General features: G+C 45.0%; 3 protein-coding genes, 1 long non-coding RNA gene and 6 other non-coding genes across 11 annotated transcripts in view; 9 read left to right on the top strand and 1 right to left on the bottom strand.

Moving 5' to 3' along the window:
• Window positions 1-5,131, bottom strand: part of LOC112969510 — an 8,444-nt gene extending 3,313 nt beyond the window's left edge. The window contains exon 1 of the long non-coding RNA XR_003254740.1: window positions 5,043-5,131. This is a non-coding gene — a long non-coding RNA (uncharacterized LOC112969510). The remainder of the gene's footprint in view (window positions 1-5,042) is intronic.
• Window positions 419-2,899, top strand: RPL23 (ribosomal protein L23). The gene is made up of 4 exons (XM_026072908.1): window positions 419-524; window positions 939-1,067; window positions 2,435-2,548; window positions 2,769-2,899. Exons 2-4 carry the CDS (start codon window positions 1,019-1,021, stop codon window positions 2,849-2,851), a joined length of 246 nt encoding a protein of 81 aa, XP_025928693.1. The 5' UTR covers window positions 419-524; window positions 939-1,018; the 3' UTR covers window positions 2,852-2,899.
• LOC112969557 lies at window positions 745-875 on the top strand. The gene has a single exon (XR_003254743.1). It is a non-coding gene; the product is annotated as a small nucleolar RNA SNORA21 (small nucleolar RNA).
• Window positions 1,583-1,715, top strand: LOC112969558. Its single transcript, XR_003254744.1, has one exon. It is a non-coding gene; the product is annotated as a small nucleolar RNA SNORA21 (small nucleolar RNA).
• CUNH17orf98 (chromosome unknown C17orf98 homolog) lies at window positions 2,988-5,255 on the top strand. Its single transcript, XM_026072907.1, has 3 exons — window positions 2,988-4,449; window positions 4,712-4,811; window positions 5,073-5,255. Exons 1-3 carry the CDS (start codon window positions 4,399-4,401, stop codon window positions 5,231-5,233), a joined length of 312 nt encoding a protein of 103 aa, XP_025928692.1. The 5' UTR covers window positions 2,988-4,398; the 3' UTR covers window positions 5,234-5,255.
• Window positions 5,256-6,361: 1,106 nt separating this feature from the next.
• On the top strand, window positions 6,362-6,433 carry TRNAC-GCA. The gene has a single exon. It is a non-coding gene; the product is annotated as a tRNA-Cys (tRNA).
• A 283-nt stretch (window positions 6,434-6,716) lies between these two features.
• TRNAC-GCA lies at window positions 6,717-6,788 on the top strand. Its single transcript has one exon. It is a non-coding gene; the product is annotated as a tRNA-Cys (tRNA).
• A 561-nt stretch (window positions 6,789-7,349) lies between these two features.
• Window positions 7,350-7,421, top strand: TRNAC-GCA. The gene has a single exon. It is a non-coding gene; the product is annotated as a tRNA-Cys (tRNA).
• Window positions 7,422-7,851: 430 nt separating this feature from the next.
• TRNAC-GCA lies at window positions 7,852-7,923 on the top strand. The gene has a single exon. It is a non-coding gene; the product is annotated as a tRNA-Cys (tRNA).
• A 1,589-nt stretch (window positions 7,924-9,512) lies between these two features.
• CWC25 (CWC25 spliceosome associated protein homolog) lies at window positions 9,513-17,092 on the top strand. Of its 2 annotated transcripts, none has more exons than XM_026072906.1 (10): window positions 9,513-9,620; window positions 10,010-10,182; window positions 10,668-10,904; window positions 11,615-11,684; window positions 12,209-12,336; window positions 12,738-12,807; window positions 13,292-13,482; window positions 14,069-14,146; window positions 14,735-14,896; window positions 16,220-17,092. In XM_026072906.1, exons 1-10 carry the CDS (start codon window positions 9,603-9,605, stop codon window positions 16,329-16,331), a joined length of 1,239 nt encoding a protein of 412 aa, XP_025928691.1. In that variant the 5' UTR covers window positions 9,513-9,602; the 3' UTR covers window positions 16,332-17,092. The 2 variants fall into 2 exon arrangements, with proteins under 2 accessions (XP_025928691.1, XP_025928690.1); XM_026072905.1 differs by having other exon boundaries at window positions 14,066-14,146.

The raw sequence follows: 17,092 nt of genomic DNA, 5'->3' as shown, positions 1-17,092 counted from the left end.
GCCGGAAAGCGGAGGCCCTGTGGGAAACGGGCTCCGGGAGGCCCGAGAGCGGCCGCGGGAGCCTCGCCCTCCGGCGGGGATCGGTCTGCGGCCTTCGGGGCTTTGGCGCGGCGCTCAGCCGCTGCGATGAAGAAGCCTTGCCGTGCTCTGGGGCTCTCTCTGTGCGCATGAGGCAAGGCTTGGTTTCTGCTCAACACGAATTAGCTCGCGAGGCCCACAGTTACAGTGCAGCGTTTTGGGGACGCCATCAGAGTAACTGGTTCCCCTGTCTAAGGAAGGCAGGTCTGGGAATGGATGCAGCTTTGTAGCTGTGGGTTACTTGGATGCTGGGAATTTTGCAACAGATATTTTCCAGGGCAAGAGCCTAGCTACTTATCTCGTGTCTGGAGTACGTTTCTGCTCCCTAGTCATGGTCTTACTGTTCTTTTCATAACCTGTAGGACGTGGTGGTTCATCTGGTGCGAAATTCCGCATCTCCCTTGGTCTCCCTGTGGGAGCTGTGATCAACTGTGCGGATAATACAGGTGAGTCTGTCACACTTCTGTAATTGATCCTTTGTTTCTGCCTCTGGCAGGCTTTTTCTGGGGGGTTAAGGGAAGGAATCCTGTGGCTCAAGACCTCTGACTGGAAGGGGGATACAAATTGTTAATACAGAGAACAATTAGCTGTTGAAAAAATTCATGGATTCTCAAGTGCGTTAAGTCTTGGAGCAGTTTAACACAGTGGTGATGCTAAAAACAGTTTTCCTTCTGAAAAGCACTTGCTGAGCCTGTGTTTGTGGCTCAGTGAGATGTCGTGGGAGGGTATAGCAACAGGAGCACTTTTGGGTGAAGCGGCAGCCTGTGCTGTTAGCTTCAATCAGTGGTCTGACAAAAAAGTCCCTGCAGAGAAAGCTTCTTTTGGGACAGATGGGCTAATGCAGATGACTTTCCTTGCAGGTGCCAAGAATCTCTACATCATCTCTGTGAAGGGGATCAAGGGGCGCCTGAACAGACTGCCAGCTGCTGGTGTGGGTGACATGGTCATGGCCACTGTCAAGAAGGGCAAGCCTGAGCTGAGGAAGAAGGGTGAGTTTGGAGAGGAGCTGCGAGTCCTGCTGTGCCCCTGCAGGGCTTCTCAAACTAAACAGCCCTGAGCAGAAGGGCAGCTACTGTGCAGCATCTTCCCAGGTGCAAGAGAGTGCACCGAAGTGCACCGCTCAGTCCATGTCTGCTGCAGAGGATCGTTTGCCCAGGTTTCCTCAAGTTGTTCATTGTGGAGGGGGGCAGGATGAATCCAAATGCTGCTTGGATAAAGCTCTGCTTATTATGATGACTGTTGCACTTGTAGATTGGTATAACACAGCTAGACCTTGCTGGTTTATAATGACAGTCTATGCCTCAGCATTACAACTTATGTCCAACACAAAAAAATAGGAGGGACATAATGGCATCATTAGGTTTCTCTCTGCTGCTGAGGGTCTACTTGCACTGCAGCGTCCTTCCTTTGCGGGATGGAAAGGCAGATCTTTCATCTAAGGGGAGCAAGAGTCCTCTCTAACTGATACAGAGAGTAGGGACCTCATCCCTGGAGCATTAGTTCCACCCTTCTGAAAAGCACTTGTTGGGTCTGTGTTCAGTGGCTCAGTGAGTTGTCGTGGAAGGGCACAGCAAAGACATCGCTCTTGGGTGAAGTAGCAGCCTGTGCTGTTTATTTCAATCAGTGATGTGACATTGTGCCTTGGCAGGCAAGCCTTGCTGCTGCTTTGGAGGGGATGAGGGAGGCTTCTTGCTGGATATTGCCTGTGAATCGGCATTGCATTTAGAAATGTAAGCAGGAAGCTGGAAAAACACTGAATTGTCCAAGTGTAGAGGTAGCTGAAGCGTTGCACCTTTGGGTTGTGTACTGTCTATGAACTACAGCTTAAACCCAACTAATGCACTGCACACTATGGAACATGAGACATGATTACAGCTACCACTTTCCCACTTTTATAAGAAAACAAAGTTAGGAAAAATGATGCACTGCATTTGCACTTGGCCCTAGGCTGAGTTGTCTTTAAATGAACTTGGAGCTTTTCTTTCCAGTATAGCCAAACAGTTGGCAGAGGAGTCTGTTTTTAGACCATCAGGCCTGCTCTGTCAGCATGATCTCTGAGGCTCATTTAGATGTCAGCTGTGTTTCCAGGTATTACCAAGGAAACTTGATAGATTCTGTGATGTGAATACTTAAAAGCCGAAGATATGGTGATTTGCCTGTCAGACCTGCTAAATATACAGCCTGTATTGGAACTGTAAATCCAATGTGCTTGCTAGTGAAGCACTGCAAATATGATATGCAGAAAAATGTGTACTGAGCTGAGGGGCTACAGCAGAACATTTCCTCTGGGGTATCTGTTGTTGGACTGTGCTTAAAAGGATGGTTGAGATACTGAGCTGCTTGTTTCTCTTTACAGTGCACCCAGCAGTAGTAATTCGGCAGCGAAAATCATACAGGAGAAAAGATGGTGTGTTCCTCTATTTTGAAGACAATGCAGGAGTGATAGTAAATAATAAAGGTGAAATGAAAGGTATGGACAAGAATCCTGTTGACCTGGGCAAAGGTGGAATGAGTGGGATGGTGTGTTGGCATTTCCTGTTGAGAGCTCCACTCTCCTGTGCAAAAGGACCCAGTTTCTTAGATTCAGGAGCACCATCAGGCTGAACTAGTGTTTGTATAAAATATCACTTTATACTATTGCTGCACTTGCTCAGCCCTCTAATGTGCTCTCTCCTTTTTCTCTTCTCCAGGTTCTGCAATCACAGGCCCTGTGGCTAAGGAGTGTGCAGATCTGTGGCCCAGGATAGCCTCCAATGCAGGAAGCATTGCATAAACGTGTTCATCTTTGTAGAGATAAAATAAAAGTGCTTATATCAAATAAGTAGCGTCTGTCTTGCCATTTTTAAGCTTAAGGCATCCTCCTTTGCCAAGCAGGACTGAATGTTACAATGAGGGAGTTATTCCAGTTCTGGGAAACCTTTCTTTCTACAGAACATCTTGTGTGGGTGCATACTTCAGTAGAAAATGGGGTTTGGAGTTTAATATCCAGTGATTAGTCTTTTCTGGGGCAAGTTCTATATATTGGGAAAACTGCATCTGGAAGGGGGTTGCACTGGCATGACTTGGATTTTAGCAGTACTGACTGAATTGATCCAACTCAGGTATGCAGGGATGGAAACTGGGAACTGTCTATGAAACACCTTCTACAAAAATCCTTTGTACAGGAGTTGTCAAATTGCTGATCTGCAATTTTTTTCCAGAATGGGTAATTTAACTACTTAGAGATACTAGTCTGATTGTGTGGGAAAAGTATTGCCTGAAACTGAACTGTACCATGAACTGTTGAAGTCATTCTGGACAGTAGGCTCTAAAGAATGCTTTTTTAGACCTTGCTGAAGATGTGCAAGGACACATCAAGCCCACTGCTGTTTGCTGAGGTAGTGGCCTAATTACATGCCTCTGAACCTCAATCAGTGGTGAAACAAGCCATCTGGTCAGTGACTGTTAATTGCAAGTAGAGAAGGGTGATCTGAATTTTCAAGATCAGCTGAAAGGCTTCAAGATCAGAGTTGCAAGGTATGTTTACCCTGAATGATGCAGAAGTTCCCTGTGCTATGTAAAGTTGCTTGTGCTTTTCTTGGTGTTCCTCTCATTCTTTTATAGCTGAAGCAGAGCCGATATAAACTGCTGATCAGCTCATTTAATCTGCCAACACTTCAGCAGCAGAGCTTTAGCCTCCTGTTGTGATGCTGCTGCTCAGGGACAGTTCTGCTACTAGACAGTGCCCGGTGGTACTCTGTGTCAGAAGCCCAATGCTGCTCTTAGTTGCAAAGTCCTGGGAGCGCTCCCTTGCTTTTTGTGGGGTGGAAGGTGGGTCAGGGCTTTACTCCCTGCTTCCAGCTCTGTGCTTGAGGCTGCTCTGCCAGCCCTTCCCTGGCCCCTGCGAAAGGGCCACTGGTGAGGTGGGGAGGCCTTGGGGAGCACAGTGGGCTGGCAGGGGCTGCCCCCAGGCTCTGCTGCCCTACAGCACCCAGCTTGCCCCCATGCTGCGGCCTACTTGGCCTCTCCTGCTGCCTGTGTGCTGCTGCAGGCCATGCTCCCACTGCCTGGTCCCTGGCACTGGCACCCCAGACAGCCCTGTGTCTTCCTGCCAGGCTCATCTCTGGCTGCTCCAGGTCCCAACTGTTCCCAAAGCACCGGCAGCAATGTCTCTCCTCAGGGCAAAGCAAAGGAAGCCTGTTAATTCCCCTCTTTGCTTACGAGATTTCTGAGGTACTTCTGTGCTACTTGGATGCTTTCAGTGCAGCAATGTGGTGGAGGAAGAAGGAGGGTGCAGAAGGAAACAAAACCTCAGATGTTTTGTAGTGAAAACAAGTAGTGATGGACAAGCGCATCAGAGCCTTGCAGTGGACTGTACATTGCAGTTGTCCTGTGAGAATTAATTCCTTTTTTTTCACCTCTTGCTTCCTCCTCTTCTGCTGCTGAAGATCTTGCAGGGAAGTAGGATCTGCTTTGCTTGGCATTCAAGCAATAAAGCACCTGCTTTCAGACTTATTTCTCTATGAAGCCCAGTTCCAAAGTATTGTAGAATGCAATAATTTGCAAAGGGTTGCAAAAATCTGTTTCCTCAAAAATAAGCCCCTTTCCTCAGCCCATTTCAGTCCTCAACCTTTGTTCTTCCTCTCCTTACTAGCAGCACCATGGTGGCACATCCAGAGAGGGCTGGATACTGGATGTTTCTATACCCATGGAGCAAAACAGGTGCTCAAACAGAAGGAATTGGGCAGGTGCAGGTATGTGTCCTTCCCACAGCTCTTCCAGTGGGTTCATCTGAAGTCAAATGCTTTGATAAACGGTCACATAAAAATAATGGTTTGGTTTTTTTTTTAACAGCTGTTTGGCATAACCAGTATAACTCTGCAAAATGTTGTGGCCTAAAAACTGTTTCTCGGACATTTCTACTGGATAAACCGGACCTGCGTGCTGGCAGCAGCTGGGGAGGGGAAATTTGAAAAAGGACTTACGTGAACTGAGAGCAACTCTCTTTTCCACAGGCCACTTCATAGAGCAGGTGAGCGATCGTGGCTTCTTCCTAGCAGACCTGAAACCTCTGAAAGGGTACAATGGGCGCTTTGGCTATTGCCACAATACTCCAAACCTATGGCTGAAGTCATCCTCTTTTGGAGAAGTGACCATCTTTCCAATCCACGGATGATGAAGGAGCCGTTCCTCAGGCCCTGGAGAGAGATGGAGGTAGCTGCTTTTGAGTAAGAAACGAACACTAAAATAAAAGTGTTCTCACTTGTTCTATTTTAACAGCTTGTGCTCAATTTTTGATTTCTTTAAGATGCGATCTGCCGATGCAGTATTTGGGCTCCTGCTCTACCAACTGCTCTAGAAATAGGTTGGGAGATTTGATGTCTCCCTGTGCTTAGGCAGAGAACTAGTTTCATTTGTTCTCTGGGGAAGAAAAGGAGGTATCTGACATATAAGAACCTTCATTGCCTTTCTCTGTGGTAAAAGGGGAAAGGAGGCAAACCTGCCTTTTGCCAGCAGCTGATAAAGCATTAAGAGGAGGAAGAAACCAGGGCAGAAGACCTGATTCATTTCTATAGCCAGAGGAGGACAGCAGTGGGATGGTGGGAGCTCCCATGTGCATCAGCCCCTGGACAAGCTTTAATAGCCACTGCAGCTCTCAGAGTGCCCTAAAACAGGGGTGGCCTGGATACAAGCCACCTGCCAGGCTCTGGTGACCTGTTCTGTGACACAGTGCAGCTCTGACACATGAGCTGTACTTGAACTGCCTGCAAGATGCACAACCATGTCGCCTCTATGTTAAACACCACAGACAGGTGAAGATTTTTTCCCAGGCATGGTGTGACATGAAGTGGTTTAGGTGTTTCTTTTTCTGTCACATGCCTGTGGCCAGTTAGTAGGGGAAGACGGAGAGGCTTTGGGCAGCATGGGAGCTGTTCTGCCAGGTAATTACTGTGCATGGCTTGTGTGCTCTCTAATGGCAGGCACACCCTGAGACCAAACACAGGCTGAGCCAAGTGCCAGGTATTCTGAAGTCATTGTTTCAAAGCTTTCTTTTTTTTTCTTCTCCCTTATCAGACCTTTTTAGAGAAACAGAACTGGAAACTCATTAGCTTGGCCTGCATAAGCCCACTTCAAACTGTGGTGAGAAGCCTGAGGGCTTTTTTAAGGGAAAATGAAGGATAATTAGAAGGATATTCTCTGTGAGAGAAACCGCTGCAGGTGCAGGGAGTGAAGGCAGTGGAATGTAGCACAGTAACATTGTCATTACTGAGAACTGGCCTTACCTGGCACCTTCTGCACAGGTGGGGGTATAGCTCAGGGGCAGAGCATTTGACTGCAGATCAAGAGGTCCCCGGTTCAAATCCGGGTGCCCCCTCCCCTTTTCCTTCTTTTTATCAGGAAAAAGTAGTTTTGGAAGGTTATTTATTTAATATTTTTTCCCCAAAATTGCTTGTAGGGTGTGACCCCTGTTTGATCAGATGGTGGCTAGAGTTTAAAAAAGTAGATTGTTAACAAAGTGGATTAACACTTGGGTGGTTGTGAGCAAAGATATGAGTATTTATTTAAAAATATATTTTGTCCTGGAGTTAATTTTCAGAAGTTTGCTGTAAATATTAGTAATTAACGAAATGACTTGTACTGGGAGCTGGTATGCATGAGGGGGTATAGCTCAGTGGTAGAGCATTTGACTGCAGATCAAGAGGTCCCCGGTTCAAATCCGGGTGCCCCCTCAAGATGCGTTTTTTTCAGAATTCTTGCATGTTCACAGGATTCATAACAAGCACAGATTTATACCTTTTACTTTTTCAAAGGCTGAAAAACATTTTTTCACCAGTAAATATTATTTTTGTTGTCTTGTTGGAAGGGCTAAATCTAACACAAGGTTTATCTCACTAGCCTCTAAGATCACCTCAGCTTTCTCTCAACTATTTCTCGCATTACAGTAAAACTTAAACATCCTGGCCAAAATTTCAAACAAAGAGTGGGAGGCAGGCTCTGTGTCAAATAACTTAGTCTCATCAAAACAGACTACAGTTAGAAGAGGAAACAAAGATATACATGGAAAGGGACTTAGCCAAGGTCCTCTGGTAAATCAAGAAAGGAGACACTTAGTCTCTACCTGTCTGGACCCTAGTGACTTTCGATATATTGGTCCCTCTTGCATTCCAAGCTTGCAACCAAACCTTTTCCCACAGGATTTGCTTAAGTTGTTTGCTATAGAATGGAGATGATTGTGGAAGAATGCATTTTAAAATATTGTTTTGTTTACTTGTTTAGTTGTTTACAAGCAAGGGGGTATAGCTCAGTGGTAGAGCATTTGACTGCAGATCAAGAGGTCCCTGGTTCAAATCCAGGTGCCCCCTGTGTCCTGCTTTTTCAGGAAAAATATAAGGAGCTTGCTTTATTTTTAGGTGTACTGAACTTGTAGCTTGCATAGAATGTTGGTATCTGGTATTCAGTATTAAAGACATTGAGCCCTGACTAAACATTTTCTGTCAAAATCAATATCCATATCACTGACTAAGTAAAGAAATAATATTAGTTGTTTGGTCATAATAATAGAATTTTTATCAATTAGGAAACTGCAGGGGGTCTCGACTGTGTAAGTAACTAGACTGTATACATGCATTTGCCTCCAATGTTGATTCTCTGTAGTAATGCTCTCTGTACATACTTTAGCATGTAAATTAACATGCAAATGCAGGCTGCCAAATGAAAGAATCCAACCAGTGGACATGAAATTGGGCTATCTATATTTTGTTTTCACAGCTACTCGTATCCCAGTTAACCAAAGGGGGTATAGCTCAGTGGTAGAGCATTTGACTGCAGATCAAGAGGTCCCCGGTTCAAATCCGGGTGCCCCCTCTTTTCCAACCTTCTTTTCCAAAATTTATTCACAGAAAGAAGAAATATGGAGCAGAGGTTGTCTTACTTGTCCATGGTCTTAGAGATTACTTGATGTTTTGCCAAACATGAAATCATACTTTAGTACTTTTCCTCTGTATGTTCTCCTGAACAATACACATACATGTAAACAAACTGTCAGAATGGCAGTACTAGGTGACTAGTTTCTCCTGTGTGAATAATTGTCATTAATTTAAACTGCAAATAATGAGCATAATTTTTTTTACTGGAAAATGGGATCTTTACCGAAATGTTTCCTAAAGGGAGCTGTGGTATCAAACCAAGGTAAGGTTGGTTTGTTGAGATTACAGATCAAGATAGATCTTGATGGTTAGGGATACCTGGATTTGAACCAGTGACCTTTTGGGCTGCAGTCAGACACTGTACCCCTGCGCTACACCCCCAGCCTCAGGGGGATCCCCAGCAGCTGATTCACAGCAGGACATAGCTCAGGGGCAAAGAGCTGGGTTAGGAACCAGGAGGTCACCAGTTCAAACCCACCAACCACTGGACGAAAGAGGCTCACTCTAATAGGGTCTCAGGGACAAATATCTGTGAGATCTTTACCTGGCTCTGAGACTGGTGTATTCTGAAACTACACTGTAGAACAGTATTTAAAATGAGTTATGAAGATGCAGCTATCTTTAAATATGGTAGTATCATAGCTGTTGACAGTAAATGCAATAAGCCAATAAAACAGACATTAAAAACATTGCAATACTAAAACTTCCTCCAGGAATCTATCCCCTATTCAAATTAATATTTGAATTTATCCCCTTTTCAAAGCAACTCCTAGGTACTTCTGGAAGATTCCTTCTACTATCCTAATTAGAAGCATACACTTGCTGAAGTTTTGCCTCAGTTCCAGGTGAGACCAAAATGAAAGGGAACTTAAATAAAAATAAACCAGCTGACCATCTTGCAAGCTCAGTAGAATAGTGTGGATAATCATCCAGCAAACCAATGATACCCTGCACTGGAAGATCATCCTTTGGTTTATATTTTGGATGCACTGGCTTTCATCTGAGCCAGGATGGACCCGAGCCCCTCATCAGTCACGATGGCGTTTGCCTGGCTGACAAAGATCCTCCCTTTCATGTGTGCTGAGTCCAGCAGGATGTGGCAGCAGTGGTTGTTGAAACCATTGGTCTGCAAAGGAGAGCTTTTGTTCTGGGGGCACCCAAATTTGAGCTCTAGTTCAAATTAAGAGGCTGATGGAGGAAAGGGAAAGAAAACAGGCCGCAGGTGCAGTACCACTTACATCTAGACTGTGTCCTTGCTGCACCCGCAGGTGCTGTGTGGCAGCTGTGCCGGCAGGGAGGGGCGGCCCCGCGCACTCGAGGCCGTTAAACGCGCTACCTTCACCTGGGCGACTTAACGTTGGTGACTTAAATCTTTTTTTCCTTTTTTTGCCCTTCAGCGGCCTCGGGAGCCGGCGCGGGGGCCTGCGGCGGGGCCGGGCTGGCTGCTAGGCACCGCCTTCGCCATCGCGCCGCCATCTTCCCGCCTTCCTCCCACCTTCCCTTCCCCTCCGGAAGTGACGTCAGGGAGCGGCGCCGCGCGGAAGAGGCGGCGGCGCGGGGTGATGACGCAGCGAGCGGCCCGGTAGCGGAGAGGGAGCCGCTCGCCCGAGCGCCGCTATGGGGGGAGGCGACCTGGTGAGGAAGGAGGCGCCGGGGGGAGCCGAGCTGGGATCCTCCCCACCCCGCCAGGCTCCTCGGGCTCCCGGTACCGCCCTGGGCCCGGGCGGTGGGGCCGAGGTGCCCGGGGCCGCCGGGGCATGGGCCCTGGGGCCGTCTCCTGCCTGTGAGACTGGACCGGGCCGGTCACCGGGACCGTCGGCCCCAGCAGGCTGCAGCGAGCTCGGAACAGGCCCCGCCGGGGCTCGACCCCGGGCCCGAAACGCTGAGGGAGAGACCGGCTCTGAGCGGGGCCTTCTCTGCGGCCACCGCCTCGCTGCTGCTGGGGAGGCTCCCTGGGGACCCGCGGGCGGAGGGGGGAGCGCGGCCATTTGGCAGTAACGGTCCCGGTCTGGTCGCTTCTGCAGAACCTGAAGAAGAGCTGGCACCCGCAGACCCTGCGCAATGTGGAGAAGGTCTGGAAAGCGGAGCAGAAACATGAGGCCGAGCGGAAGAAGATCGAGGAGCTGCAGCGGGAGCTGCAGGAGGAGCGAGCCCGGGAGGAGATGCAGCGCTACGCGGAGGATATGGGCACTGTCAGGTGAGGTGGTGCTGGTGCTCCCAGTGCCTGTGACACCAGCGGTTACTGCCTCTGGAAATCCTCTGTTCAGCGCTCCAGAGGGTGATTTCGTTACTGCAGCAGGAGCAGGTTCAGAGCAGGAAAGTTTTATTCAAACTTGCTTGGAGCTGTGTTCAAACTGTCAGGGCTTTGCTAGCAACAGACTGTAAACTGTAATCAGCCAGTTTGTCATCTTATGCTGTTTTTGTTTTAGAGAAAATGACAGTAGAAAAGGTTTATAATTTAACTCCTTCCTCTGTTTCATTCAGTTAATTACCTGCCACAGTGTTCTGTAGCTCTTACATGTAACTTCATGTTAAAAAAAAAAAAAAACCCTCTCCTGCCAGGGGTCAAGAGTTTAATGTCTCTGACATGAAGATGTTTCCACTCACCTTCATAGAGCAGTGCCTTAAAATGTAACTTTTAGAACTCTGTGATGGAAAGTAAAATGGTCTTGTTTATAACAGAAAAAGAGAAGAGAAGTTGGAATGGATGTACCAGGGTCCTGGAGGCATGGTGAACAGAGAAGAATATCTTATGGGTCGCCCCGTGGATAAATATGTCTTTGAGAAGACAGAAGACAAGGATGCAGGCTGTTCCAATGAGACAGGACTTCTCCCGGGCTCCATTTTTGCCAAATCAGGTGCCAATTCTGTCCTAGACATGGCAAACAAAATCCGGGAGGATCCGCTTTTCATGATAAGGTACTAAATGTGGAGTTGATAGCGGTAGTAGGTCAGGCAGAGCATCAGTAATAGCAACTTTCTGAGAACTCTCACTTATCTATGTGAAGAATGCTATTATGCCTTTTCCCGAAAGCTCCCTCTGCCTCTTTGTGAGCTCCAAGCTGTAATGACAGTCCTGGCCCCAAAGAGGTCATCAACCACTTACATGACTACTAATTTGTGTGTTCTAGACACAGCAATATAATACCAAATAATCAGCTTGATCAGTTAGCTGCTTTTGGATAGTTTTGTTGACTTGAATTCAAATCTAAGATGTGATTTGGAAGCGCTGATAATCATGATATAGACCTCAAGCTGCAAGTTGATAAGGATATAAAAATGCAAAGGCTGTTACTGCACACTGGTTTTATCTCTACAAATTTAGGTCATCCTCTTATGTGTATGTGAATATATCTTGTCTGCTTTGAGAGTTCAGGCATTTAGCAGCATTGTAGCCAGGTGGATCGTAACAAAAAAATCTTGTTTGCCCTACTAGTTGGACTCCTAGGTAGGGGGGAAAAAAAGACAGACTTCATCTTAAATGGATCTGTGTTGCTGAATGTACAAAATTTGCTTTTTTCTTGCTTATAAGTTTTCAGGATCGGCACTTCACTGGTGTCTTTCATGAAAATATGATCCCTGATACTTGCAGTTGTTTGGAAATACTAATTTCTTTTTCTCTGCTTTAGAAAGAGAGAGGAGGAGAAAAAGAGAGAAGTTTTGAATAATCCTGTAAAAATGAAGAAAATCAAAGAATTGGTAGGTGTATCTCAGTACTCCTTAACAGAGTCAAAATGTAGAATGCACTGAATCAAGGACAGGATCATAGGACAAAACTAATATCCTTTAGGAGTAGGAGCTGAGTTCTGTTCCTTGTCTGTTTCATAGCAAAATGGAATAAATTCAGCTTTCTGTAATCTAGATATAATAGAATGAGGTTCCATATCAGTCTCTCAGCAAGAGCTAAATTTCCTTCTTTCATATCCAGTGTCACTTTTATTCTTCTTGCTCTTCTGTTGTCTTTTTAAACTAGTGATTAATTGCTGTTTTAATATGACAGAATGATTGGAGACATAGGATTTTATGTGCACTGATACCAAACTGATGCTGGGGAAGACTATTAAGTGCTTTAGTTTTGAGAGAGAATCTTGGTAACGGGTTTAGATTTTGTCCCAAAAGCATAGAGAACTTTGTTTCTGCATGGAGTCCCTTGCCTTGTGATACTGACCCTTCAAGTGTAGGCACAGTAATGACTGTTAATGAAAGGTTGTCTTGCTTTATAGCTTCAAAACAGTTTAGATAAAAAAGAGAAAAAGAAGAAGAAAGAGAAGAAGAAGAAGCACAAGAAACATCGACGTCGCAGTTCTAGCAGTGAAAGTACCAGCAGTGATGAGGACCGAAACAAAACCAAGTATGTTTCAAGGCTTCATTATAAAAAATATCGTTTTCTGTTTCAGTTATCTATTTTTAATGTCTCTTTCCAATCCTCTCTTTGAGTCTTGTCTTTTAATGCTCATAATTGGCCATGCTTTTCTGTACTGTTACTTATTGATTTTGGATCATTAAATTATAAGCTCATTGGATGCAAAAAAAAATGTAAGTGTTCCCCGCTCCAAGTTGATAGTTCTGTAGTACTGTAATGTATCTGTTCATTTGGAGTGCCTTTTTATTTGTCTTCTGGGGAAAAAAATAAATCGGGGGAGGCATATTCTACATATGAATGTATTTTTTTTAATGACATTTTAATATACTAAAATATTGTATTTTTTTAATTTCATTTGTTTCAAAAGTACTATTCTATTTTCTCTTTAGATCTCAGAAGAGGATGGATAGTTCTTCCTCGAAACCTGTTCCTTCCAAGGTCCCAGGATATGGCTTACAAGTAAGTACCTGTGTTTTGTACGGCTCTTTCAGTAGAAAATGCTCATGCAAGGGTTGGAGAAGCTTGCTGCAATAACTGCTTCACCAACTGGAAGAGGATTATGAAGGGGACATGGTTTAATAAAGTTCAGGTTCAATTTGGAGCCATCCAAGCCTTGAAACCAAAGGTGTTCAGATCCTGCTAGAACTTTTGTCCTCTCTGAGTTCAAGGTAAGCTCTATTTAGTTTCTCTTCCTGGAGTTGTACATCTGTTTAAATAATGTACTTGACTATAACGGCAATTTAGTTTATGGTTGAACGTTATACAGAAGTTATCTTTTTAGACACAGGTGTTAGAACAAGAACCCAGCAGATGAGATACATAAACCAAAATACACACAGGCTCATTCCTGCACTTAGCCTCGTGTGCTCTCTCCTCTGTGGCCTTCCGTTGTTGTGGTGCTCTTAGAGGATGTCTCTCCTGAAGGACACTTTTTGAATTCCAGATTAGAGACTCTGACCAGAACCGCAAGTCTCGGAGCTCTCCAGCTGCCAGCCAGGAGAGGGCCCCCCACAAGCACCGGGATCGCTCCAGGTCCAGGAGCCAGTCCCGCTCTCCTCAGAGGCGCAGTAGCAAGAAGAGTACAGAACAGTCTGGATGCAGGTGGTCAAGATCCCCTTCTAGACACAATAAACAGTGAGTGTGGCTGACCTGGATAACATATACCAAGGGCTGCTGGTGGGGGAGTTCTCAGGAATCAAAATCCCTCTTATTCCGTCTCTTTCTACCACTTTAGTGTGCTGGCCACATTATTGTTCAGTCCTGGTTGTAAAGGCAGCGGCTGTGCAGTTATGCAGGTGTGCAGAAGCACACAGGTTAGCTCCTGGGGGCAGCATGCTGTCTGCGACTGTGCTTGTCTTTTGTGACACCCTCCTCTTAGGTGTGCACAAAGGTATTGCTTGTGACTTGACTTTATTTGGCTACTGATTCTCTTTAGAAGATCTTTGTAATCTTTGAATTACCCTTGCTAAATGCTGATGAAGTCAGGCACCAGGTACTTATTGCCTGCTGATTCAATTATTTAAGCTGAATAAAAGTATACGGAAATTAACAGTATGTCAAGAGTCATTAGAATCTGTTTTTGAAGTGGAGAAGTAACAGACCCACAGTTATGGCAGAGATCTTAGTTTCAGAATGTATACAAAAAATCTGGGGAAAGTCTAGAGGTGTAATAATTCATGTTCATCTGTCCTAAAAAGAGGATATTTTTGCGTTATAGCAGTCGGGAGGAGAAAGGCAGAGCTAGAAGCCCTTCCCCTAAAAAGGGCTATCGACGGCAGCATACTCCAGGTTACACAAGGTAAGTAAAATCTTTTCCCTCTGCTTCTGGATGCAAGTTGCCCCTGATGATTCTGAAATAGCTTGGTGTAATCTGTGAAACAAATTCATTCTGTTAATTAAAATAGATCAGATCAGACCACCAGAAAGTCAGGCAGACAGTCCTAAAGTGTTCAGTTTGCTCTCGAGCTTGATTGCTAACACTTTGGACGGCTTCCCAAACCAACTCATATGGCTGCTGGTTCTCCATGTGTCTCACATCACTGTGTGGGGCAGCCATGTGAAGTCAGTCTTTGTCCCACAGACTGTTAATTAGAAGCGTTTTCTTTCACTGTCATCAAGAAATTATGACCTTGACAGCATCATCTTACCAATCAGTTAAAAGAAGAAGGCTGAAAAGAGGAAGAAAATAGACTCTTTCTAGGGGCATGGTAAAGCAGAACATTTAGACATGTACTTATGTGCTTTGCTGATTGGGTACCAAAGGAAAAGCCATGTTAAACACCCCTAATTTTGGAGATCATAACTCATGTTAAAGAATGGAAAGCAAGAGGGGGATGGGGTCCAGCATACTACTGATTCACAACAATGCTGTTTTCTATGCAAATAGAAAGATCTCTCCAGAGGAACTAGAGCGTAAACGCCAGGAAATGATGGAAAATGCTAAGTGGCGGGATGAGGAGAGAGCAAACAACCTCAGGAAACACCGAAAGGAGGAGGAACTGGAACGAGAGATGGAAAAACTTGACTCCCGAGATGGGAAGTTCTTGCAGTGAGTGTCTTTGTTATCTGCTTTTTCATTCAGGGGAAATATAGGCCACGGCTTCTCAGGAGTGAGTGCTCATGGTATAGATCTCTCTCCACTATGTTGCAGTAGAACTAGGGAAATCTACTTTTCCCAAATTCTCTTTTGACCCCAAAATAGCTACTTTATACTTCTGTGACGGTCTTGGTAATCAGACCTGAAAACTGGTGGCTAGTTATTTGTGCCACGCTATAGAAATGCCTAGTGTTTTAAAATGAAAACTTTTTAACATCTGCTTGTAGGAGCTTACAATAGAGTTCCAGTCCTGCAAGCCAACTGGGAATCTGTGTGCCAAGGGCTTGTGTGACTGAAACCTGTGCTAAACAAGAAGTCAGACCAGTTCTAGAGGCATCTCTCTACCCACAAGTAGTAGCTTACAGGCCCTTGTGTAGATGCCAGGCAAAAGAAATTGGAGTGGCATGAGGACTTCCAGAAAGCCCTGTATCCAGTCAGGAGAGCGCTTTCCCCGTGTGCCTCTGGGGCTGTTTTCTGAGGGCCCTGATGCAGTGGTGTGTGAGAAAGATCCTATGGCAGGGTTGTGTATTATGGAATTGCTGTAACATAGTCTCCTCCAGGCTATATAAATTATTCAGAGAAGGAGATACACTCTAATTTCTGAAGCTGCCCAGAGCTAGAATCATGCAAGGGTGGTTAAAATCACAATAGACTTTCTCCTTGAGCAAAATTTTTTGTGGAAAGGGATTTCTGTGTGTTCCCCTGTGCAGAACAAGCTGGTTGAACTGACAAACTGTGTTTATCGGCGTGCTGTTTAAAGATGGTGATGGGCCTGAGGAGATCATTCAGAGAAGCACAGCGGTGTGGTTTGAAGTAGTAAAAGCAGGAAGCAAGCGATCACAAGGGTCCCTTCTCTCTTCTGTGTCTAACATAGTAATTTACAGCATGAGTTCTGGCATTTGGCTTCCCAGAGGAGCGCTGCCCTCGGTTCGGGAACGCATTGCTTTTCCCTCGTTTGCTTCTCAGAAAGCAACCAAGTCCCCTGTGACAGATGCATTTGTAATTAACAGTTAGTTATATTTGGAAGATGAAGGAGACTTGAGAGCTACTGAAAACGTATTTCTCAGTGCTGACCTTAAATAAGACATCAAATCTGTTACAAGCCAAACTAAAAGCTGTTCAGTTTTTTCACTGCAGTCTTTAATAAGAAATAATTTGCTGCTTCCTATTTTAGTTTAATGTAGGTAGATGATTTGGGAATAATGAATCCTGACAGAAATGGTGTAATGTTTGGAAAGAAATTCTGACTTCTTTTCTTGGTTCATTTTTCTGCAGTCGCTTAAAACTGGAGAGTGCCTCTACTACTCTAGAGGATCGGGTGAAACGCAATATCCACTCCCTCCAGAGAACTCCCGCTGCCTTGGAAAAAAACTTTATGCAGAGATGAAACTTGTTCTTCCTCTGCTTCTGTGCAGGAGTTAAATGGACACTTATTCCCCAAAGGTGAGAGTCCTCCAGCACAGAGCCATCCTCTGGCTGCCTATACTGCTCTCTAGAGGAACAGTTACCATCTCCCAAAGAGCTGCTGGATTTCTGTGCTGCAGCCAACAGTGTGTTCTGGTCTTCTGGCATTGTGAATACATTTGTAATGAGTATGACCTTGCAAACAAACCTTTGCTGGAGAACTTGTGAGCCCTCGTATTCTATTTTTAACATATTGCCAGATCTTTTCCTGCTCTTTCCACCTTGACTGGTATCACTTTTGTATACTGTTATTACCGGATTATGCCTGGTGGTAACTGCTTTCTACATTGGGCAAATTGTCCAAACTCTTTATATGATAGAGTGAAAGACCTATTTTTATTAGTACTTAAAAATTGGAGCAGAACAGATTCACTTGTGAGTTAACTTCATTGAATTTGGTAACGGCTACATGAGTGACAGACCAAATACTGACTGGTAATGTCACTACTTCAGTGTGAGTTTGGAGGGTGATGTTAGACTAGTCTGTAAAATATCTGTAGCTGGTATGTAATTGCTCACAGATTTGAATGATGTTTTGGCCCAAAGGAAGTTTGTTCAAAGGATAAGGAATGAACAGAGTATAGCTGATACAGCAAATATTTCTCTGGGATTTTGTAATGCAAGTAATGTGTATATGTACAGCAGTGTAGATTTTTTTTTTTAAAAGGAGAAACTTTACCGATA

The sequence above is a fragment of the Apteryx rowi genome, unplaced genomic scaffold (assembly GCF_003343035.1).
Source record: "Apteryx rowi isolate R43461 unplaced genomic scaffold, aptRow1 scaffold_354, whole genome shotgun sequence".
Taxonomy (NCBI): domain Eukaryota; kingdom Metazoa; phylum Chordata; class Aves; order Apterygiformes; family Apterygidae; genus Apteryx; species Apteryx rowi.
This window is presented reverse-complemented; position numbering and strand designations above follow the sequence as displayed.

Bases quoted from the DNA above. Each gene is read 5' to 3' on its own strand.
- RPL23 (XM_026072908.1), top strand. From the start codon at position 1,019: ATGGTCATGGCCACTGTCAAGAAGGGCAAGCCTGAGCTGAGGAAGAAG. The intron at 1,068-2,434 runs GTGAGTTTGGAG...TTCTCTTTACAG, and splicing joins GCCTGAGCTGAGGAAGAAGG to TGCACCCAGCAGTAGTAATT. The intron at 2,549-2,768 runs GTATGGACAAGA...TCTCTTCTCCAG, and splicing joins TAATAAAGGTGAAATGAAAG to GTTCTGCAATCACAGGCCCT.
- CUNH17orf98 (XM_026072907.1), top strand. From the start codon at position 4,399: ATGGACAAGCGCATCAGAGCCTTGCAGTGGACTGTACATTGCAGTTGT. The intron at 4,450-4,711 runs GTGAGAATTAAT...TCTCCTTACTAG, and splicing joins CTGTACATTGCAGTTGTCCT to CAGCACCATGGTGGCACATC. The intron at 4,812-5,072 runs GTATGTGTCCTT...TCTTTTCCACAG, and splicing joins AAGGAATTGGGCAGGTGCAG to GCCACTTCATAGAGCAGGTG.
- CWC25 (XM_026072905.1), top strand. The intron at 11,685-12,208 runs GTAGGTGTATCT...CTTGCTTTATAG, and splicing joins TGAAGAAAATCAAAGAATTG to CTTCAAAACAGTTTAGATAA. The intron at 12,808-13,291 runs GTAAGTACCTGT...TTTGAATTCCAG, and splicing joins TCCCAGGATATGGCTTACAA to ATTAGAGACTCTGACCAGAA.